The sequence below is a fragment of the Martes martes genome, assembly GCF_963455335.1.
Source record: "Martes martes genome assembly, chromosome: 4".
NCBI classification, from domain to species: domain Eukaryota; kingdom Metazoa; phylum Chordata; class Mammalia; order Carnivora; family Mustelidae; genus Martes; species Martes martes.
In genome coordinates this window covers 170989795-171014691 of record NC_137891.1, presented here as the reverse complement: position 1 = coordinate 171014691, position 24897 = coordinate 170989795, and the positions used below count along the sequence as shown (strand labels likewise).

The window sequence follows — 24897 nt, the reverse complement described above, 5'->3', positions numbered from 1 at the left end:
GTCAGTTTGGGAGAAGCAGTTCGTATTCCTCAGCTCTTTCTGGAATCAATGACTACTTTCCCTACCAGTGTCTGCCAGGTTGTTACTGCAACAGATAATCAACTCTGCTTGAAAAGTGATACCGGTGCCATGCCATGGTTAACTCTGAAGTCAAGACGCCTGAGTTTGAGTTCTGTCTCTACCTAGTTTACGGTTGTTGTGAAGATTAAGTCATATCTGTAGAAGTCATTAGAACAGTGCTTGGCATATAGTACGCACTAGATTTTGTGAGCAATTTTTATGTGTGACTTATATAGAATCTACATTTTCTATTTCCTGAGAGGGAAGGTAATAGAGTCATAAGTTGGAATAACCGTGGATGTTCACTTGTTTTTGGTTTCCATAGTTACTGTATCCCAAGATCACATTTAGGCCCTCAGAACACTATGCAACCCACAACTGGTATATCCTTTTTTTGACTCCAATCTACCCATCTCGTGCATGGCACTTTATCACACTGGTTCTTAGAGTGTCATTTTTTTTTTTTAGTTTAATAAGATCGTTTGTATACAGTAAAATTTACCCATCTTTGTATATAGATCAAAGAGTTTTTATGGCTGTATACCGTTGTGTAATCACCACAATCAAGATATAAAACATTTCTATCAACCTCAGAACTTCCCTTATGCCCCTTAGTAGTTAATCCCCTTCCCCCAACTCCAGCCCCTGGCAACCATTAATTTGATTTCTAGTCCCATAGCATTGCCTTTTCCAGAATGTGTCATAAATGGAATCATACATTATGAAGGCTTTCATGTCCGACTTCTTTCATTTAACACATGCTTTCGAGATTTGCCCACGCTGTTGCATGTCTCAGTAATTCATTCCATGTTTCAGTAGTCTGTTCCTTTATTTTATAGCTGAATAGTTTTCCATCATATGAATATACCACAATTTGTTTATTCAGTAGCTGATGGGACATTTGAGTTATTTTCAGCTTTTGGTTATTATGAATAAAGCTGCCTTGCATTTATGTACAGATCTTTATAGAAACATGTTTTCATTTCTCTTGGATAAAACACCTGGGGGTGGGATTGCTGGATTGCTGGATTGTATGGCAAATTTGTTCGATTCTCCAAGAAACTACCAAATTCCTTTCCAAAGTGGCTATTTGATTTTGCATTCCCATGAGCAATGTATGATGAGTGCTCATTTGAATGGTCTTCATTGCAACCTACATGAATATCTCCATTGACCCTTCCCTACCATTCCCAAGAAAACTTGCCATATTGGTGACAATGATACTTTATTTTTAAAATAGGAAACTTATTGGGGCGCCTGGGTGGCTCAGTGGGTTAAAGCCACTGCCCTCGGCTCAGGTCATGATCCCAGAGTCCTGGGATCGAGCCCCGCATCGGGCTCTCTGCTTAGTGGGGAGCCTGCTTCCTCCTCTCTCTCTCTGCCTGCCTCTCTGCCTACTTGTGATCTCTGTCTGTCAAATAAATAAATAAAATCTTAAAAAAATAGGAAACTTATTTACTGATGTACAGCACACTTCAGAAGAGGACACATCACATGTATATGACTTGATTAATTTTCACAAAGTAAACACACCTATGTAATAATCACCACCTGAATCAAGCAGACTGCTACCAGCATCCTAGAAGCTCACTTCATGTGCCCATTCCCAGTCACTCCCTCTCTCAAAACTAACTACTGTCCTGACTTTTAATAATAATTTTGCTGGTTATGAATCTAATCAAAATGGATTAATACAGAATGTACTCAATTATTTCTTTTTCTTTCTTTCTTTATTTTTTTTTAAAGATTTATCCATTTGAGAGAGAGCGAGTGAGAGAAAGCATGAGAGGGGAGAAAGTCAGAGGGAGAAGCAGACTCCTGGTGGGAGCTGGGAGCCCAACGCTGGGACTCAATCCCAGGACTCCAGGATCATAACCCAAGCTGAAGGCAGTCGCTTAACCAACTGAGCCACCCAGGCGCCCTGTACTCAATTTCTTCTGGCTTCGTTTGCTATACATTATGTTTGCTATTTTTTTTTTTAAAGTAGGCTCTATGCCCAACGTAGGACTTGAACTCATAACATCAAGATCAAGGGTCAAGGGTCACATGCTCACCAACTGAGCCAGGCAGGCACCCCATAATGCATTGTTTGGATGAGTTCACCCACATTGCTCACGTAGGAGTAGGAAATTTATTTTTGTGTTCTATAATACTACTACAATTTATCCATCCTATTGTTGATGGACATTCAGATCGTTTCCAGGTTGGAATTAGTAAAAATAAATGCTGCTCTGGCCTTCATCATGATAGCCTCAAACTTGAAACAATTCAAATATCCGTTGATAAGAGAATGGATAATCCAGGGACGCCAGGGTGGCTTAGCTGGTTAAGTGTCTGCCTTTGGCTCAGGTCATGATTCCCATTCTAGGATCCAGCCCCACGATGGGCTCCTTGCTCAGCAGGGAGTCTGCTTTCCCTCAGCCTGCCTGCTCCCCCTGCTTGTGCCCTCTCTCTCTCTGACAAATAAATAAAATCTTAAAAAAAAGAGAGAGAGAAAAAAAAAGAGAGAGAGAGAGAGAATGAATAATCAAATTGTGGTATATTCATATGATAAAACAGTACTAAATGATAAAAAAAGACCAAACCAGGGGCGCCTGGGTGGCTCAGTGGGTTAAAGCCGCTGCCTTCGGCTCAGGTCATGATCCCAGCGTCCTGGGATCGAGCCCCGCATCGGGCTCTCTGCTCAGCAGGGAGCCTGCTTCCTCCCTTCTCCTCTGCCTGCCTCTCTGCCTACTTGTGATCTGTCTGTCAAATAAATAAATAAAATCTTTAAAAAAAAAAAAAAAAAAAAGACCAAACCACTGATATATGCAACATCATGGATATATCCCAAAAATATTATGTTAATTGAAATAAGCCAAATCCTAAACAATACATAAAATTTGATTCCATCTCTATGAAGTCTAAGAACAAGGAAAACAAATATGCAGTGATAAAAGTTGGAAAGTGATTTCTGGGGATGAGAGAAACTGATTACAAAGGAGCACAGCTTGTTAGCGCAACGTGTACAAACCTGTAGTTCACTGGTGTTTTTGTACAACCCTGACCCATTTGTTATGTTCCTTTTTTCCCCCCTATAAAGTATGTGGTAGAAAGGAGCATATCTCAAGGAAACTTCCTTGGGTGATGATTAAATGGTCTATATCTTGAGATGGGTGGTTGTTCTATGGATGTATACAAGTGTCAAATTGAACGCTTAATACCTGTACATGACACTGTATTGTAAGTCAATTATAACTCCATCGAAATAATTAATACAGAAAAATGCTGCTTAGTCCTAAAAAAATGCTATTTTGAACACTCCTATACTTGGTTTTTGGAACACATAGGTATTCATATCAGTTGAGTATTTAGTTAGGGGTAGAATTGCCTGGTCATAGAATATGTATGAATCACGGCTTTGCAACGTAATAGCTGTAGAGCACTGGGCAAGTACCCAGGACCTCTAGAGAACACCAGATTCCTTATCTGTTACCAAGGAGCTAATCTCCCAGTGATGAGTGCAAACCATGAAAACCGTTTTTGTCAGTTAACAAAAGGACATAATGCTGAGAAAAATCACAGATTTTCAGGATATTTGCTATTCGAAATATCAGTAGGAATGGAATATTCCACTCCTGCCTGGAGGATTTGAGTTACTTTGACACAGAGGAGCAGCCTTAATTTCCAATCCAGGTGCAGAGCTTCAGATAAGGGGTTTCCAGATACAACAGTCCACATTTATCTTCACGTTGTAGTTTCCAAGGAAACAAGATCCTGAGTCCTCTTGTTAGCTCAGGCCTGATGATAATCCCCTTACATGTTAGCCTGGTGTGCTTTGAGGCTATCAAAACACTGCTTCTTTTAAATTTTACCTACACTCCATCTTTTCCCCAAATCCTAGGATAACTCTATCTCCTCCTGTGCTTGGTGAGACACCCCATGAAACCTCTGGTGTGCAGTCTCCCTTGCAGCATTAAGTTAATAAACCTAACTATGTCAGACCACAGGTGGTCTTTATCAGATAGGTTTTATCTTGGGGGATACTGATAAGGTTCATAAAAGGTGTTCATATTGCCTGGATAGGCATTTAAGAAGTGGTAGTTATTTTTTACTATTCTTGTATAAATATAATAAATGTTCATTTGACATCCAGCATTTGCAAGACACAAATGTATCGCTATGACAGCACAAGATAGCACAAGGCACAGATGGAAAACCACTTTTATTTTAGATGGAGAAAGAAAACAGTAACAAAACCTTATGTCCTCAATTCCTAGGAGAAAAATACCTTTACTGAATTTCACTCTAAATAGAGTCAAGTGTAAATGAAAAAATACTCAAGACTATTTTATAGGTAAAAAAGTACAACTTACGTGATTAGCTATAAGACTTGATATAAAACTATGGATTCTAAGAAATGGTAGCATTTTAATAACCAGAATGAGAGCTCCCAAATGTCATCTGTCCCTTTCTATAGAGAAAGAAATGCTCTTAAAAATGCCACAACGAAAACATAAATAGCTTTGCCTACAAGATCTCTAAAGCTCTTTCCCTCATTTGGGGTCTCCTCCCAAATAGGCAAACAGCTTCCTCTCTTGCCAGTCCCCAGAGATTGCAGAGTAGGCAGGGGTGGGGTTGGGTGCAGAACACAGGAAACAAACATTGCCAGTTTCCCCTTCACTTCTTCCTATCTAGATCTCTTCCAAAACCCAAATCCTACCCACGTCTGTCTGTTTACGATAAGCTCACAAAATTCAGTCTTCTATGGGAACATTGAGGTCATACAAATTACTTGGGGAAATTACAAATTACAAATCTGCAAATTACTTGGGGAATGATTTTTTCCCCACCCTCAAGGGAATGATTTTTAAAATTTGAGAGTGTAGTTCTCAAAAAAAAAAAAAACAAACCAAACCTGGTTTGGGATATATAGTAAAGGAAGAGGCTGTTTGGGAAGGATTTAGATGGAGAATGAGTTTGGGAATGTGAGAATGCGTTTAGGGAAATATCGAGATGAGTATGGAGTTAGCTTAGTGTTTGGGTTTGCAGTCAAACTTCAGAAAAGCAAATTAACCACTGTGGTCTTAATTTTCTCAGCTTTGTAAAAGGGAAAATAACTCTTGTCGAATTACTTTGCTTCAACAATTAAAAACCGATTTTCCATTATCTATTCTGAACGTAAAAATATGGTTAGAACATTGTCATTTGCTATGATAGAGCTTATGAACAAATGAATTGCAATGAAGACTCTTACAAAGTATATGCTCAATAAATATTATTATCATCGCTTCATTGTTTAGATTTAGAAGACGGGTGGAGGAAGAAATGAAAGCGGTCTGTAAACCATAAAAGCGCTCTGCAATTACTACAAAGCCCTACAGGATGCAAGTAGAGTGAAGAATTTCAGGAGTTTGGTTACCGATCTGAGTTTCAGGGTTGTCGAATTCTCCCATATTTGGGCCTGAATTCTCAGACTAGAACAGAAAAGGCAGTCAGCGCTGAGATCATCTGGTACAATTTTACGCTAATCGAAAATTCTTGCCTCCTGTCACCGTGCTCCGGCGAGAAACAACACTACCACACCAGCTCCTCCAATCCGAGCCCAGACCGTGTGACGTCACGCCCCGCCCTGTTTCCCCAAGGCCAAGGCGTCCAGTCTCTAAGCTACGGTCCCCGGCACCAGTTCCAGCGGCGCCTGCGCACTGTGAGGCGGGGCGCGTGCGCGCGGCGTGGGGGCGGGGCTAGTGCGCACGCAGCACTAGTCCCTTCCCCCGCCCTTTCTCTTCTCGGTTTCCCCGTCAGGCTGCGGGTTCAGTCTGGCGGCTGCTTCCGGTAGGACTCGGTGCAGGGGGAGTCGGTCCCAGTTCCTCGTCATGTCCTACGGTCCCTTAGACATGTATCGGAACCCGGGGTCCTCTGGGCCCCAGCTCCGGGACTTCAACAGCATCATACAGACGTGCAGTGGCAACATCCAGCGGATCAGCCAAGCCAGTGAGCTGGGGGACCGGGATGGGGGGGCAGGGGCTGCCCCGGGGACAGGCCCGGGTGAGGTTGTCGGGATGCGGAGCCCGGCCGAGGCTATGGCCAAAGCCACACCTGAGGCCGTCTCGGGCTCTCCAGTGCGGGGGCGGCGGCTGCCATCCTCGAGTCTGTCAGGCCGAGGCTCCCTGAGGGTCCCCTACCCCAGCTGAAGCTTGAGTTTCTTCTCAGGTGTACTGCCCTCATGGTATGGGGGCCAAAGCAGCAGCCTGACGCCTTAGGGTGGGAGGTGTATGTGTGTCATCTCGGGAGCAGTGAGTGAGTTCACTTGGCGCAGTGGTCAGCCGAGTTTTTCCTGTCATCTGCCTTACCCCCACCCACCTCTCTTTCCTCTATGGCCAGTTTGGATCGGGAGTTGTTTACTGATCTAGACTTTAAGTTACATTCTGCTCAGCTTTTTGCTCCTTGGAAGTCAGCAGTTTTCAATTAAGGGAAGTGGAGAGTGCATGTGTTTGGGTGACTTAATATCCAGCTCTTCCTGTAATGAATTTGGAAGTCAGATACAATGACATGTATTTGAGTGGTAAGATGACTTCTGTTTTAATAAAGAGAATTCACCGAAAACATTCCCATTTACATGGTTTTGTCTTTTGTAGCAAAAGATCTGCACATATTTTTGGATTTCAAGCTGATGAAACTTCTGCATTCCTTCCCTGTTCAGCAGCTTTTTAAAACAAATCTCTTACACAGAGAAGTTCAGGGACTTGGCCACAATCACATAGCAAGCAAGACATGGTAGAGTTGGTGGTGGATTTCAGAATGTCTTTGCTCATCTTAAAACTAACCCCCACCCCATCACTAAGGTCTGAGTAAGACTGATTGAGCTGATTGAGTCAGATAAAGGCAGTTTCTTGTGCCTGAAAATCATCACAGAGCCTTATAAACAGGTCAGTGGCTCAACTTTACTTGGAAAGAATAGTGACCAGCATCCTTGTTTGTTAGCGTGTTTTTGTGAGCTTGGCTGTACTCTGTTAATAGGTGGAGCTCAGTTAGTCCTGAATTATAATTATGTTCTCTATAAAGAGGGGGAAAGTTTCTGATGACAAGTGTGAGACTGGGTGAATTAGAAGTGGAAGGAAGATGACGTGGCCTGCTATGTATAAAAATTAAAAAGAAAATTAATGTGACCACTGGTTTGAAAGTATAGTACTTTGTGTTCCAATATATCCTTTTGTGAGGGAACTGTAGTACCAGTTAGAAGGTTCTGGCTCAAGGCTGAAAGTTATTGTTGAGCTAAACCTAACCTTAATGTCTGTGAAATATTCTACATGTATTTGTTTGAGTATTAGGCATATGAGTATAGGAACTGGCATGGTGTGGATTCTTTCAACAGGGAGCCCTTGGAGTACATAACAACTGAAATATAAAGTTGAAAGGGTTTGGGGCGCCTGGGTGGCTCAGGGGGTTAAAACCTCTGTCTTCGGCTCAGGTCATGATCCCAGGGTCCTGGGATTGAGCCCCACATCCGGTTCTCTGCTCGGCAGGGAACCTGCTTCCTCCTCTCTCTGCCTGCCTCTCTGCCTACTTGTGATCTCTGTCTGTCAAATAAATAAATAAAATATTTAAAAAAAAAGTTGAAAGGGTTTGGTACTAGAGAAGAGATCTAGCAGCATTGAGTAGGTATTCAGGGGAGAAAGATGCCGTTTTCACTTGGGAAGGATCTGGGGGGTGGGGTTGAGGGAAGGGGCAGAAGGAGAAGTAGGCTCCCCACTGAGCAGAGAGCCTGACTCAGGGCTCCATCCCAGGACCCTGAGATCATGACTTGAGTCGGAGGCAGCTGCTTAACTGACTGAGCCACCCAGATGTCCCTTGTATTTAGTTATTTAGAAATGTATGAATTGAAAAAAAAAAAAAAGAAATGTATAAATTGAATTGGAAGGAAGAGACTGGAATTAGAGACACCAGTTAGGAATTGTGAAAATGAAAAGGAAGGAAAGGAAAGGCTTCTTTGGTGACAGAATTAAATAGGATTTAGCTGTTGGTTGGGTATCTGGCTCAAGGGATCATTGGAGTCAACCATTAAGAACACTAATAGAGGGGTGCCTGGGTGGCTCAGTGGGTTAAGCCTCTGCCTTCGGCTCGGGTCATGATCCCAGGGTCCTGGGATCGAGCCCCGCATTGGGCTCTCTGCTCAGCGGGGAGCCTGCTTCCCCCTCTCTCTCTGCCTGCCTCTCTGCCTACTTGTGATCTTTGTCAAATAAATAAATAAAATCTTTAAAAAAAAAAAAGAACACTAATAAATAACATATTGAGTACATACTGTGTGCCAGGCAATGCGGGAAGTGCTTTATATTCAGTATCTTACTTAATCTTTGAACAACTCCATTAAGTAATTACCAATATTATTTCTTTTTATGGGTTAGGAAACAGGCTGAGAAGTTTTATTTTTTATTTTTTTAAAGACCAGTAATTAGCCTTTTTATAATTTTTAATTAATATTACAGTATTGCAGCAGCTGGCGGTTCAAGTTAGAAGTGACTTGGTTTTTTCACTCTCCGAAGGAAACTGGGGAAAACCTGAGGCTATAGAACTTTCTCATATGGTGTGTCTAACCTCTGCTGCTAGATTGTTAGCTCCTTTCATGAAGCATGGGGCATGATTTACTCATTTTTATATTTCTAGTACTTATCTCAGTCCCAAATATATGATAGATTCATACATTTACTGTTGTTAACAGATACTCTTTGAGCACCCTCTGTGCACTGGGGTTGGAGTCATGAATAAGAGACAAAATCACTGCCGTGAGAGTGTGTGTGAACATATGTGTTTGTATACAGATATGTGTGTGTGTGTATATATATATGTATATATATATATATCCAGTAGTAACAAGTGCTGTGAAGAAAATGGCAGGGTAGGGGGATGGAGGTGAGCAGAGAAAGAGGGTGGGTGTGTTATATTTTAAATCAGATGGTTAAGGAAGGGCTCTGTGAGGAGACATTTGAGTAGACACCTGAGTGAAGTGAGGGAGAGAGCCGTGTGAGTAGCTGGGGGAAGGCATTCTGGGCAGAGGGAATAGCAAAAGCAAAGATCTTAGTGTGTTCTTCTTCTTCTTTTTTTTTAAAGTTGGCTCAGTGCCCAGTGTGGAGCCCAACTCAGGGCTTGAACTCACAACCCCGAGATCAAGATCTGACCTGAGACCAAGAATCAGAGGCTTAACCAACGGAGCCACCCAGACGCCCCTGAATGTTTATTTTTAAGTAATCTGTACACCTGATACGGGGCTTGAACTCACAACCCTGAGATCAGGAGCTGCGTGTTTCACCAACTGAGTCAGCCAGGTGCCCCCTCTAGGGTGTTCAGAGAATAGCAAGGAAGCTAGTGTGGCTAGACTACGGTTAAAGAAGGGGAGCATAGTAAGAAAAGTCAGGGAGGTAGCCAGGGTTCATATCATATATGATATGAACATATATCATATCATTTAGGGTCTTGATGCTTACTGAATGGTACATTTGAATGAATGAGGCTTTTCTACCATCTTTGGAGTCTTCTGCCACATTCTCCCTGTACTATGTGGTAGCTGCCACATCTTAGAACCTTAGGTGGTGTCAGTTGGAATTCTTCCCTGAGGGTTGTTTGGTGAGGAATTAGGAATTTGAAATTAGCAGGGTTACACTGTTTCCACCGTGTTATCAGGTTAATGACTTTCCCCACATCTCTCCAAGAGCTGGTTGGTGGTCATACTAAGTATCTACTCTGAATGTGAGCTCACAGACATATACCTGCGGGGAGTATGTATCCGTTGAGAATTTGAGAGGAGAGTTGTTCTTTTTTCCCAGCTGTTTAGCCACAGATGTAGGTTTGAAATTGCTGAGCGTATCAGCTGAAATACAGCAGGCCACCACTTGGGTTGTTATGGGTACAGCTAGGGTCGATTGCCGGGTACAAAAAGGGCTGTTATCAGTATGGGTGGGGTACAGAAGAAATGTACTTGACTCAGCCTATTATGGAGTGGGGGTCCGGGCAAGTATTACTGTGTCAGATATAGGAAAAAACCTAATAGCCTCCAAGTTATCTCTGAAGAGATTAAAGAACAGCATTTCTGTTCTTTAATGTTGCTTATTTATTGCTATGGTTTTTTTTTTTTTTAACTAAAAAAAAATGAGGGGCGCCTGGGTGGCTCAGTGGGTTAAGCCTCTGCCTTCGGCTCAGGTCATGATCTCAGGGTCCTGGGATCGAGCCCCTCATCGGGCTCTCTGCTCGGCGGGGAGCCTGCTTCCCCCCCCCCCCCCCCCCCGCCTGCCTCTGCCTACTTGTGATCTCTCTCTCTGTCAAATAAATAAATAAAATCTTAAAAAATAAATAAATAAATAAATAAAAATGAAAGGGAGTTGAATTTTTAAAACCAATTATCATGAAGTCCCATAGACTGTTTTTTCAGTTATTTTCACATTTGCGATTTGCTTTTTATTTCATTACCATCTCTTAAATCTTCCTGATCTCAGCATCTGTATCACAGCAGTAAACTCTCAGTGTCTCTGTTTCCATTCTTATTCATCCTGATAACGCTTTCAGTAGTAGTTTGTCTAAAATCCTGTTTTCATTATGCCACTCACCTTCTCAAGAGCCTGCCGTGGCTCTCTCTTGTCTGCTGCATCACTTTCTACCTTGTTTTCATTCTCTGTCATCTTTTTTTCCCCCTAACATTTTATTTTTAACCAATCTCTATTTCCAGTGGGGGGCTCAAACCTACAACCCTGAGATCCAAAGTCACACATTCTACCGCCTGAGCCAGCCAAGCGCCCCTCACTCTCTGCCATCTTAACCCAGATTAGCCCGATTGTCTCTACTCCTCTGCACCCTTGCCACAGGCAGGCTATTTTTCTTAACATCCTTAAACACTGGTTTTTGCTCCAAGTTTTTGCTCATTCTGTTCCTCCTTTAATATCTTTCCCTAACTCGCTAGCTATCTAAATTATACAAATCCTCTGAGCTGTGCTTCAGTCCTGCCCTTTGTAACTATCTACGATCTTTAGATAATTGTGTATACACAATATACATTGTGTAGATACAATGTTTAGATTTGATTTTGAAAGAAAGTCAAGTCAGAAAGAGCATGGGTTTTAAGGTCAGCAGTTCTGTGACTGAGTCCTTGCCCCTCTATGCGCTATTAACCTTGGGCAAGTCATTTCCCCTTTTTATCTATAATGCTATCTGTAAAATGAATAGAATTGTCCAGTTGTTGTTTTTAAGATTTATTTGTGTATCAGAGAGGGAGAGAGAGAGCGCTAGCGAGTAGGGGAAGGGCAGAGGGAGAGAGAATCACAAGTAGAGTCCCTGCTAAGCGTGGAGCCCCATGTGGGGCTCGATCCCAGGACCCTGAGATCATGACCTGAGCCAAAATCAAGAGTTGGCCACTTAACTGCCTAAGCCACCCAGGTGCCCCATGAGTAGAATTATTAAAGTGGGGTGTTTGAAAGTAGAGTGACTGGCACATAGTAGACATTCAGTTAATGGTGATATTATTGTTTGAGTCTCTTGCCCTACTATGGTTGAGTAATTAGGTAAGCAGGCTCAGGAGTCAGACTGTCTGGGTTTGAATCCTAGTCTGCTTCTTACTACCTGTGTAAACATACAGCTTTACCTCTGTAATTCTCAATTTCCTCATCTATAAAGTAGGGGTAAAAATAATATCTACTTCATAGGGTTTTGAGAATTAAATGATGTGATTGTGTAAAGTGCTTAAAACAGTGCCTGCAACATAGTAGATGTTTAAGAAATGTTGGTTATCCTTTTGTTGTTGTTTCTTTGAATTTGCAAGCACTTTTCATTTACAGTTTAGTACTTTTCCGGTATTCTTTAATTAATTTTTTTTGACCTTGTCATTCTGACCAGGGAGATTATTTTTCGTTTTCTGGGGCTAGAGTCTATGTGCATTGTGTGGTTAGTTCTCTTTAGTTCCAGTGCCTGGCACAGCAATGGATATGTAGTTGGCATTCAGTATGTACTTAATTGATGTTATCATTGCTAAATATATTGTTCTTGGTCTTGAGTTTGATAATTATACCTATCCTTAATTGAGTTCTTTTATGTGCCAGACACTGTTCTAAATTTAGCTCCATATTATCTCATTTTATCTGCTCAAAAACTCTATGAGAGTTCTCCTGTTACTCCCATTTTTTAGGTGAGGAAACTGAGGCACAGAGGAGCGAAGGCTTTTGCTCAAGATTATAAAGCTAGTTTGGATGCCTGGCTGGTTCAGTTGTTGGAGCATGCAACTCTTGATCGAGGCGTTGTGAGTTCAAGCCCACATTGGGTTTAGAGCTTACTAAAAAAGGATCATAAAGCTAAGAAGTGGTAGAACCAGGAAAAACACATAGGCAGTTTTAATTCAGAGTATGCTCTTTACCGTTACATACACCGTCACTGGTACAGTAAATGGAAGATTGTGCCTTTGATATTTAGTGCTCATGTTTAGTTTAGAGCCTTAATATTGTAATATAATGACTACATTTTTCAAGTCAGGTCATTTTCATTGTAGCTATATGAAAACAGAATATAAACCTGATTTTCAGAGTAAGACACTGAGATAACTTCATTGTCATAATCACCACATAGGCTATCCTTTACCCATTTGGAAATTTTCATTTGGTGTAAATAAAGTTTTTTTCCTTTGAAAAAGAAACACTGTGATGGTGGTTACTTTGATATGACTAGACTTCGATTTGGATTAAGGTTCATTTGGAGATTTGGGGGTGCCTTGGTGGCTTAGTCGGTTATGTATCCAACTCTTGATTTCAGCTCAGGTCATGATCTCAGGATCATGATCTTAGGGTTGTGAGATCGAGCCCTGCATTAGGTTCCATGCTCAGTGCAGAGTCTGCTTGAGATTCTTTCCCTCTACACTACCCCCCCAAATAAATAAATAAATAAATAACATTTAATTTAATTAATTTTTTCAGTGTTCAAAGTTCATTGTTTATGCACCACACCCAGTGCTCCATGCAATATGTGTCCTCCTTTATACCTACCACCAGGCTCACCCAACCCCCCACCAAATAAATAAATAAAATCTTAAAAAAAAAAAAGTTCATTTGGAGATTCAGATTCTACTTAAAGCTGGCATCAGCTAAAAGCACATAAAGAGTGTTCAATTTAGAGTAGTTCATAGTGTGGATATCAGCTGTAATGTATAACAAATTGATTTGTTTTGTAGTCTTAAAAGTTCTAGCCAGGACATGCTTTTAAAAATAAGAGGTCAATGATAGAAATTGAGGTCTAGTTTTAAAAATAACAAAATTGCTTACACAGAACTTAAGGACTTGTCTTTATATTTGGCCTAATCATCTGGTTTCCAGGATTATGTAGCATTTCGTAGACTATTATTTTCATCCAAAATGTTTTAACAAGTCTACCTAAGGTAAAATTTTTATTTACCAGACTGCTTAGAAAAGGAGTTTTCTCACTAACCAAGTTGACCAGAAATCCTTATAGATTCAACCCATTTTTATAAAAATCTTTCCAAAAAGTATCACTTTACTTCACTGTAAGTACACTCCAGTGAAAATAACTGTGTATGGGAACATCCTATTCCTTTCTGGGCTTTAGGTTTACTAAGGGATAATATTCTTAGATATAAAATAGATGGGTCATTGAGTCACTATTTTTGAATAGATCCCTGATGTTGGTGGTTATGGAGGGTAGTACACAAAAAATTCTGCTTCTTTGGATTCTAGTAAAGTAAGACACTACTGTCCTTACAATTTGAGTTTTGGGGTATCTGTTACCTGAGTCTTGCTGGAAACTTTTAGGAAAATATCTTAATATTCAGAAATTTAGTAGGAGTTGATGGAGGCTTGGATTAATTCTGGTGCTTAGTTAGGAAATGACTCTAAATCCCCCTTCCCCAAACTTTTGTAATTGGCACCCCCACAAATTCAGGTAACCTCAACAAACAAAAGAAGTCAGAAAAGTCTAGATGAAAAAAGTTCTCAGTTGAGAATACACAAAGAAGAGCTGATTTTTAATAGATTTTTTCCATGTCCTATAAAATACCCATTGCTCTCTAGGGTATTTACATATTTATATCGTTTTTTAAAAGATTTTTTATTTTATGTATTTGACGAGAGAGATCACAAGTAGGCAGAGAGGCAGGCAAAGAGAGAGGGGGAAGCAGATTCCCTGCTGAGCAGGGAGCCTGATGCGGGGCTCCATCCCAGGACTCTGAGATCATGACCTAAGCCAAAGGCAGAGGCTTAAGCCACTGAGCCACCCAGGCGTCCCTCTAGGGTATTTATTTATTTATTTATTTATTTTTAAAGATTTTATTTATTTATTTATTTCACAGACAGAGATTACAAGTAGGCAGAGAGGCAGGCAGAGAGAGGAGGAAGCAGGCTCCCCGCTGAGCAGAGAGCCCGATGCGGGGCTCCATCCCAGGACCCTGGGATCACGACCTGAGCCGAAGGCAGAGGCTTTAACCCACTGAGCCACCCAGGTGCCCCCCCTCTAAGGTATTTAATACAAAAAATTTTTAAGTTTATTTTTTAGTTAATCTCTATATCCAGTGTGGGGACTGAACTCAAAACCCTGAGTTCAAGAGTCACATGTTCAGAGTTTCTGGGTGGCTCAATAGGTTAAGAGTCCATCTTCAGCTCAGGTCATGATCCCAGGGTCCTGGGATCTAGTCCAGCATCCCGCTCCCTGCTCAGCGGCGGGGAGTCTGCTTCTCCCTCTTCCTCTGCCCCTCCCCTAGCTTGTGCTAGCTCTTGCTCACTCTCTCTCTCAAATAAATAAATAAAATCTTAAAAAATTAAAAAGTCACATGCTCTTCCAACTGAGCCAGCCAGGTGCCCTGGGTATTTAATAAGTTTTGATAGATGATTATTGATACCTTGATACTTTGACATGTCTCTAGAGTTTCTAAGGATGGTACTCTGTAAAGACAGTCAATAAGATGAGATCTGTTTCCTTAAACTTTTTGTAAGACCTACCTTAACATGTCTTCATATATTCAACCAGCTATTTTCTGGAGGTGTATATGTGTGTGTTGTTATGCAAATTCAGAAATGAGTAGAATGTGGCCCCTGCCCTCCTGGATGGGAGGACAGAGCACATACTTCATCCACTCCCATTTGTACGCAGGTGGAACCTCTCTAAACCAAACTCTGGCTTGCAAAACACACTCCTTGATTACACAGCATCATGTGTAATTACACAGCATCAAGCTCTGGGACTAGAGCTTATTTATTATCATTTTAGCACCGAGCAGGATGGGAGGACTCAAAGAATATTTATTCCTCACACAGTTGTAAAGATTTAATGAGGAAAAAATAGTATAGATGGTAAGTATTGTAACAATAGTAAGTGCTCAGTATGTGTTAGTTAAACCGGAATATCACATACAATTGGTGAAAAGAGACCCAGGAACATGAAATGACTTGCTTGGCACCATGCATCGAGTTAGTGGTCAAGTGTGGCTTGGAGGTCAGGTCTCACTATTCCCAGCTCATGTTCTCTCATATCTTCTGCCTTAAAGAAAGTGTCATGATATAAAAGGGAGGTTAACTCAACCAACAATGACTTATGTACCCACTGGGTGCCTGGCACTCGACTGGATTCTGGGGAGTACACAGGAATGTTCCCAAAGGTGGGAGGGAGTTGGGGAAGAGCGCAGGTTAGAGCAAGGACATCAGCCTACCTGGGCCAGAGAGCTATTGAGTTAGGGAGGTATCAGATAAGCAGGGTGGGGCTAAGTGGAACACTGGAATTGAGGCCTGCCCTGTGTCACTCCATTCTGTTTCCTTTAAAAGCCTCAGCCTTTTGAGAAAACATAACGTGGCACAAAGAATATAGCCATTGGAATTTGCCCTGGGTTTGAGTTCCGGTTATTATGATACTATGTGGCTTCCCATTTCATTCCAGTTTGAAGTTCTTGCTCTAGTTAAGAAGGCCCTATATGATCTGGCCTTTACCTCTTTCGCCACTTCTCCTACCCCTCTCTCGCTTGCTTTACTGTAGCCTCATTGGCCTCCTCACTGTTCCTTCTTCACAAGAAGCACTCTTGCCTCGGGGGTTCACTTCATACTCTGTTAGAAACTGCCCCACGCCCCCCCCCCCAAAAAAAAAACACAAGAAAGCAAGCTGCTTCCCCATGTCTTTGTATGGCTTGATCTTTCACTTCCTTTCTATCTCTTCTCTGTGTCACCTTCTCAGAGAGGTTTTCTCTAACCACACTATGGAAGCTAGTGTACTCTCCCCACCCTGTCTTTCCAGCCCTTACCTGAATTTCTCTTTCTTTTTCATTTTTTTAAAGATTTTATTCATTTATTTGACAGAGAGAGAGAGCATAAGCAAGGGGAGCGGCAGACAGAGGCAGAGGGAGAGGGAGAAGCAGGCGTCCTGCTGGACAAGGAGCCTGATGTGGCACTGGATCCCAGGACGCTGGGATTATGACCTGAGCTGAAGGCAGACGTTTAACGGACTAAGCCACCCAGGCGCCGTTATTTATCTTTATAGTACTTAATCACCACCAGAGGTACATGCTTACTGTCTGTCTGTTTTCTTTAAAATGTTAGCTTCTGGGGTGCCTGGGTGGCTCAGATGGTTAAGCAACTGCCTTCGGCTCAGGTCATGATCCTGGAGTCCTAGGATCAAGTCCCACATTGGGCTCCCTACTTGGCAGGGAGTCTGCTTCTCCCGCTGACCTCTCTCCTTTCATGCTCTCTCTCTCTCTTTCAAATAAATAATAAAATCTTTAAAATGTTAGCTTCTTAAGAGCAGTTGTCTTCTAGAGCATAGGACATAATAAAGAGTAGGTACTCTGAATGAATGAATGAATGAGTGAGTGAGTGAGTGAGTGAACTAATGAAAGAATTCTGTCTCAGTCATGAGCCTCAGTGTACCCATCTATAATACTGAGATAATAATGTTTATTTAAATGGTTGTTGGGATCAAATAAAATCATGCTTATCAAGTATAAAGGAAGAATACTCCTGTTTTTCCTCTACTTCAGTATTTCTGACATTAGATGTGTGGGTTTTCCACACACCAAACAATTCTGAGATTCTCCAAACAGCAGTTAGATATCCTGCAATTTAACCCAATTCTGACACTTCTACCTGGAGTAGTATCAGATGCCACAAGGGCTGAGTCCCATGTAACTATTCCCCTTCAGACACCAGTTGCATCTGGTTGTCACTTGTGCTTCTGACCATTGGACTCTAAATCAGAGATTCCCATGAACCACCCCTTGGGTTTGATTAATTTGATGGAGCAGCTCACAGAATTCAGGAAAACATTTACTTATTACAATATCAATTTATTATAAGAGGACATAATTCAGGAACAGCCGGATGGAAGAGATGCCCAGGGCAAGGTATGTAGGAACTAGCTTGGACACCCTCCAACACCCTCCCTGTATATTCGCCTGTTGATCAACCCAGAAGCTCATCAAACAGTGTTCCCACATGTTTTTATAATGCTTAGTCTCAATCTGCAGCGCCTATCATCCCCGCCCCCTACCGCCATTTCCCTAAAGTCAGTGGGTGGGGCTGCAAGTTCCATCGTAATCACTTGGTAGTTCTGGTAACTAGCTCCACCCAACCTAAGGCTGTCTAGCTCTACCTCACCCTAGGAACCTAAACTCAGTGTGCTCAGAAGGGGCTCTTTATGGGGTACCTGGATGGTTCAGTCCCTTAAGCAGCTGACTTTTCACGTTGGCTCAGGTGGTGATTTCAGGGTCCTGGGATCGAGCCGTGCACAGGGCTATGCACTCAGCAAGGAGTCTACTCGAAGATTCTTCTCTCTCTTCCTCTGCCCCACCCCCTGGCGCGCTCTCTCTTTCTCAAATAAATGAATAAATCTTTAAAAAAAAAAAAGGGAATCTTTATGAATAACAAAAGACACTCCTATTACACAAAATTTCAAGGGTTTTAGTTGCTTTGTGCCAGGAACCAGGGACAATGACCATATATATATATATATTTAAGATTTTATTTATTTATTTGACAGAGACACAGCAAGAGAGGAAACACAAGCAGGGGGAATGGGAGAGGGAGAAGCAGTAGGCTGCCTACTGAGCAGGGATCCTGATGCAGGGATGGATCTCAGGACCACCTGAGCCCAAGGCAGACGCTTAACCAACTGAGCCACCCAGGGCCCCCCAAAATATATTTTCTATTATAGCATGTCAAGTACTTAGCCCTGTGTCTGGCACATAATAAGTGCTCAATTAATGCTAATGTCAGCCCTCTTATAAATTATTTGTATGGCTAGCCAGCTGATAGCTCTGTTGGTATCCTGATTCTAATTTGACTGAGATAAGAGGGGAAATTCCACATGTTAGTAACGAAAAACTTATTTATATCTTACAGATGTTGTCTTAGCAAAATACATTCATTATAGTGCTTGCTTTTTCCTGTGGAACCATTAAGCTAAAAGTAACACTTAATAGGATAATTAATCTATTTTAGGAAAGTTGGACAAAAGGCAAAATTTAAATCACTTGAACACTATATTTCCATTATAAAATTGAAGTTACATTTTGGCTAAACAAAACAAAAACATGGTCTCAAAGTAAGATAAAATCATAATTTGAAGTGCTACAAGTTTATATATTCTTGACTTTGGAATTTTTTGCTTTCTAACACGGATGATGTAGTGATTTTGGCTAGACAGAAATAACTTGTACATATTTCTAAGGACTAGGTTGTTCATTTTCTGCTTATGAGTAGAGAGTCACCAGCAATCAATTAGATTTTGCTTCATCGTTTCTTATCAGACTTAGAGGCTATTAATTCATCTGTGTTTGTGTAAGGTAACTTGGTATTTAATAAACTTCAGCTTGCCTTTTTACTACTCTCTCTCTCTCTCTTTTTTTTAAAGATTTGTGTATTTGTTTTAGAGAGAGAGCATGGGGGGCGGGGGAAAGGGAGATAGAAGCAGATACCCCGCTGAGTTCAGAGCCAGTCTACAATCCTGGGACCCTAAGATCATGACCTGAGTCAAAATCAAAAGTTGGACTTTTAACTGGCTGAGCCACCCAGGTGCCCATTTCTTTGTTACTCTTGGTGACCAGATTAGGAGCAAGATTATGATTGACCCTCAAATTTTATTATTTTAAGGAACACCCTATCATAAGTTTGAATAAGTGAAGGTTTTTTTTCTTAGTGGGCATGGAAGCACTGTATGTACGTTGTCCCCGTAATATATACAAATGATGTAATATATATTGATTTCCTCCTCATCTTCCACTAAGCCAGTCATTTAGCAGTCTGATATCTCACAAGTGAAACTTTGGGATTAATGCTGAGAGAATAGGAAAGGCCTTCACAAAAGAGACTATGTTTTGGCTGGAAGAGTCATGTACCTATTGTGTCCTGTTATCTCTTGAAGTTCTGGTGAAACTTGAAGATAATCGTGTTTCCTCTGGGCAGGGAGTACTCTGTTATTATGTTCTGTACTCCAGCAGCTTGGAATAGAAGACAGTGAATGCTTTTCAGAAGCAAGCAAGCAGGGGCGCCTGGGTAGTGCAGTCGGTTGAGCATCTGACTTGGTTTTGGCTCAGGTCATGATCTCAGGGATGTGAGATCAAGCTCAGCGTGAAGCCCCATGTCAGGCTCTGGGCTCTGCATTCCTCAGAGTCTCCTTGGAATTCGCTCACCCTCTCCCTCTGCTCCCCTCCACCCCTTCCACCATAGCACACGTTTTCTCTCTCAAATAAATAAATCTTTAAAAAAAAGCAAACAACAACAAAAAAGAAATACAAGAAAATTCCAACCTCTACAAATGAATGAATGAATGAATTTAACTCCTTCATCCTCCCCGCCAGTCAGGAGAAGAACAGAAAGCAGGACACAAAAGAAATCAAAAGGTCAACTGCACTTCAAAAAAACCCACCCCAAACCCCAAAATATTTAGAATAAGAGAAAAAAAATAGAAATCAGGGCTCTATTTCTGGTGCACAAATCAGTGAGGTCCAGGGCTATTCACAATCCCAGGCAAGCTGATGTTGGAGTGTTTTTCCTTATAGGTAGATGATCAGTTTCTCTGGACCTCTGCTTTCCTAGTCCAGGGCTAGAGGCCTAAACATCTAGAATTCAAACATGACCATCTTAGCAAAATATCTAGGATGTTATCTGAACAAAACCATATATTTGACTGTAGGCAACATAGTTTAAAGGACATAGGCCTTGGAGTACAATGTATCTGGGATTGAATTTTTTGCCCTGTTACTTAACCATTGTGTACCCTTGCATAATTAACTTATATAAATTTAACTTATATAACTTACCTAAATATATTTCCTCATCAGCAAGATAAAGACATACCTACTTTAGACTGTTGCTGTGAAAATTAATAAAATAATGTATATGGAGCTCCTAATATAAAAGCTCCTGGCACCTGGAGGTGCTCAGTCAGTGGTAATTTATTATTATTATTTTTTCAATTAGCAGTAATCGCGCCTTGGATAAACCTCATTGGCTACGATACTGCCACTGCACAAACCTTATTATTATTATTTTTAATGGTAATTTATTAACAACAAATGTACATTGTCTTTCCAAAAATGTTTGCTATAAAAAAATTATTGTGAAAAAAAATTATTGTGTATTATGAATTTAAATTTTAATTGTTGCAAGTTGATATTTGGTAGTAAGGCCCTTGCAAAGGTATTGAAATTTTAAACCAGCACCATGGGAAATCTGGAAAATTTTGGAAGTTCTTTGGGAATGATGAACAAAACTGCCACGCTCTACTTGGTGACATAGTTATCTATAGGAGAAAGGTGAACCTCATGATTAGTTTTAGAAGGAATAGACATGCTGAAGTTTTGATCATAGCATGCTTTCTGTTAGTTGCATGAACTTATTCAGGATGTGGACAGAGAGACCAGTGATCTGAGAAGTAGGATGCTCATGATGAATGTATTTTTCTTTCCCCCCCACTCCCCAGCTGCTCAGATAAAGAATTTGATGAGCCAACTAGGAACTAAGCAGGACTCAAGCAAGCTACAGGAAAATCTGTGAGTAGTTTCCTAATGTGGTTGGGTTCTGTGAGGCCCTGAGAACCCTTTTGAGGACACACCCACTGTCCTTGCTGCATGGCAGCTTAGGTTTCCAGGAAAGCCTGTGGAGTCAGCATGACAGGCAGTGGGACACGAAGTAATGGCTGGATCTAGAGGAGGGACAACAAAATAATTCATGGGTTGTGATCTCTGCTGCCTTTCAAAATCCTTGAACACAGATTCTTTCTTCCCTCGGGCTGTTTAGCAGAACCCTCTGAGGAAGTAGGGAAGGGAACTTTGACCACTGTTAACCTGTAGTCTGCCAAAATGAGCCTCCTTGTTGGCCCAGGACTCCCGATGATCTGCAGAGCTCATCTAGTCTGGTGGGATTTCCAACTGTAAAAATTAGAAAAACGTATTCACAATGATCTGAGGGGTGTCTGAAGGAGAGGAGAATGGACTGGTAGTAGGGACTCACGATTCTTTTTATTACATCCTTCTTGACCCCATTTCTCCTTTTAGAAGTTCTTTTCTTCATCTTTAAAATATACTGAGCGATATTCTTTGTTTTCTGTCCTCGACAGTGTGAAGTGAGAGAATGACTTACTACTTTGAGCCTTTTCCAGGGAGATGTGAAAAACACATCTTTGGATGTGTTAATAATGTCTAGGAGGTACAGGCTCCTGATTGCCTCCTTCTTGTTTTTGACTCCCTCGTTTTTTATCTTGGAGGCCCCTTTGCAATGAAAAAATAGTAATGATTGAGTAGTATGGTTTCTCTGTCCTCCCTTAAAACCTCTGTAGAAATGGCCACTGAGTAGAGGAAAATCATGACCAAAAGGGGCTCTTTTTGTGTTTCCACTACTTTCCAATCCCACGTAATATAATGCATAGTCCTCCTTTTTTAATATTCTTCCCCTTATACTCCTTATATGTTTTTATGCAGTACAGGGCTTCTTTGTTTTGGAGGGAGGAGCCAGAAAGTCAAGCATGAAGGACGATAGGGAGCCAAGAATAAAGCTAAAAAAGCACCAGCTTTAAGCAGGAACATGGGAGTAGATCTCCGGAGGTTGTTCCTTAGGGTAGAAGCTGTGCTTTTAATGCATGTTTCATCCAACCCCCAGTGTCTGGATCCCATCTCCAATCAGTGCCTGTGACAGACAGCAGCTAGGCAGAACTGCCGGGCGATGGACGGGAGAGTTTTGTGAGACCTTGGTGTGTTCAAACTATCAGATTTAGATGTGGGGGCAGTTGCTCTTATATTTCTATCAGAACTGCTGATGGGCCTTTCTTTTCTTCCCAAAGAGTTAAAATACCTATCAGCAGGTTTCACTGAGGTAGGTTCTTTCTTCTCAGTAACATGGAGATGCCTTACAGTGGGTTTGACTGAGTAGTATTTCTGGAATTTTTTTTTTTTTGTGACCCTGGGCCTCTGGGAACCCATTCCTTCAAGCACCCCTTTTATTCCTTGCACTGGGGCACTCTGAGAACTAACTGTACTAACTGTAACAGCTCTCGAGCCGTGGAAATATCCTGAAACATGTCTTTTCTCTCTTAGGCAACAGTTACAACATTCTACAAATCAGCTCGCTAAGGAAACGAATGAATTACTGAAGGAATTAGGGTCCTTGCCCCTTCCCTTATCCGCTTCAGAACAGGTTGGTATTTTCTGGTGTGTGTGTTCGTTTAACAGGAAAGGACTTTGTTTTAATGGGAAGGCAGTGTGTGAAACAAAAATAACTTGGCCTTTGGTGCTAGGTAGACCTTCTCTGACCCTCAGTTTCCTTATCTGTAAAATTGGGCTATGTGACTATTGTGACAATATAAAGAATGTACGCACCAGGTCTTGCAAAGTGCTCAGCATTCAGTAGCTACTCAGTATCAGCTGTTATTATTCATAATAACATACTATTATGGGTGCCTGGGTGGCTCAGTTGTTAAGCATCTGCCTTTGGCTCAGGTCTTCTGGGATCGAGCCCCACATTGGGCTCCCTGCTTGGCAGGAAGCCTGCTTCTCCCTCTTCCACTCCCCGTGCTTGTGTTCTCTCTCTCCCTGCATCTCTCTCTCTGTGTCAAATAAATAAATAAAATCTTAAAAAAAAACAAACCCATACTTACATATTGATAAAATTAATTTAACTGGTAAAGAACCTCAGTGTTTTCATCTCTAGGGTTTGGCCAGCATCTTTATGTTGCAGGTTAGGTCCTAGTTTGTCTTGTAGTCAGTTTCTATAAATTTCAATCAGGTGTTTTTGCCTTCTGTTTTGCAGTCACTTTCATGTCCCATCATGAGTCATTCATAGGTCTCAGGTTGAAGAAATGCCCAGGGGAAAAGATTCTCTTTTCAAGTCATTTTATTCAGCGGTCATTGAAATCCTTTAAAAAACACAATTTTAAACTGGAGTTCATTGTTCCCTTGATGTGGCAGGCCTTTTCTTCACACATTCCAGAAGTCAGTGTGCCTCTGCCTTTATTGTGGCTTCACCTGTTTTAATTATCATTCATAGTTCTACCTCAAATCCTCTCTCTTCCAGGGAAAAAATCAAAAACCTTCTCCATCTACATTAGCCTACTGTGATTCCATTTTTCTTTAGCTTCTCTACCATTCCTAGGAGCACTTGACTTGTTTTCCTTTTTTTTATTGAATTTTTTTCTGATGATGTCCTATCTCTGATGGCTATAAAGACAAAGCCTACAACTTCCCCATTCTGGGTTATTTTTCACTCTGTGAGTTGTGCTTCGTTGGAACATGAAATAATTTTAGTGTGCTGTGATCATCATTTAGAAAATAAAATAGAGGGGCACCTGGGTGGCTCAGTGGGTTAAGCCTCTGCCTTCAGCTCAGGTCATGATCTCAGGGTCCTGGGATCGAGCCCCGAATCGGGCTCTCTGCTCAGCAGGGAGCCTGCTTCCTCTTCTCTCTCTGCCTGCCTCTCTGCCTACTTGTGGTCTCTCTCTCTCTGTCAAATAAATAAATAAAATCTTTAAAAAAAAATAATAAAATAGAGTAGGAGTATCCGAATGTATACCATGTAATAAAGGAAACTATTCTTACAGGAAGCTTTCACTTCATACATATGTGTATATATGGTACTAGGTCAAGATGTCACATTATTTCTGCATGTCTCCATCAAAAAAGTTTAAAAATGTTAGTTTAACCCATACATGGCAAGCTGTTTAATGGAGCACATGTTTAGTCTGTGGAGTTTTGGCGCCCCCCTTGCACAAAAGAGAAGAACCAAGACTAGATGGTTTGTCGTCATGCTACAAAGTAGCTCTGATAAAAAGTAATCTTAATGTAATCGCCTTTGGTTGTCCATAGGTGTGCTGTTATTCATGCTGAAATTTCACTTAGAGACCAGTTCCCTGGTCTGGGAACTGGTATCTCCAATAAACATAAACATAAACTGTAATCTAGAGCTGGATTTCCTGTATTTAAATTCTACCCCTTCCACTTACTGACTGTGAGATCCTAGGCAAGTTACTTAACTTCTTTGTGCCTTGGTTTTCTGATCTGTAAAGTAGGGACTATAATATAGGTTGTTGTATAAGTTAAAGTGAGTTATTATGTTGAAGTACTTATAACTGTATCAGTACATGGTAAGTACTGTATTAATATTAGCAATTACAGTGGGGCTTCCATTAGCTTTATTTATAATAGTTAAGTAGTTAAAACCTGGGCATAATCTAGAAGGAATGTTTACATAAAATTTCGTAGATCAACTTGATAGGATATTATGTAACAAAGACCATAATTGTGAAGAGGATGGTAACATGGGAAATATTTATGATATACTTAAAGATAGTATTTTTTGTGGGGCACCTGTCTGGCTTAGTTGATGGAGCATGCAACTCTTGATCTCAAGGTTG

The 24897-nt window shown here is 41.2% G+C and overlaps 1 protein-coding gene across 1 annotated transcript in view; it reads left to right on the top strand.

Moving 5' to 3' along the window:
- Positions 1 to 5764: 5764 nt before the first annotated feature.
- The window catches only part of STX12 (syntaxin 12), a 36548-nt gene continuing 17415 nt past the window's right edge, over positions 5765 to 24897 (top strand). The window contains exons 1-3 of the mRNA XM_080801121.1: positions 5765 to 6033; positions 20977 to 21046; positions 22586 to 22685. Coding sequence (XP_080657247.1) covers positions 5916 to 6033; positions 20977 to 21046; positions 22586 to 22685 — 288 coding nt within the window. The 5' untranslated portion in view covers positions 5765 to 5915. The remainder of the gene's footprint in view (positions 6034 to 20976; positions 21047 to 22585; positions 22686 to 24897) is intronic.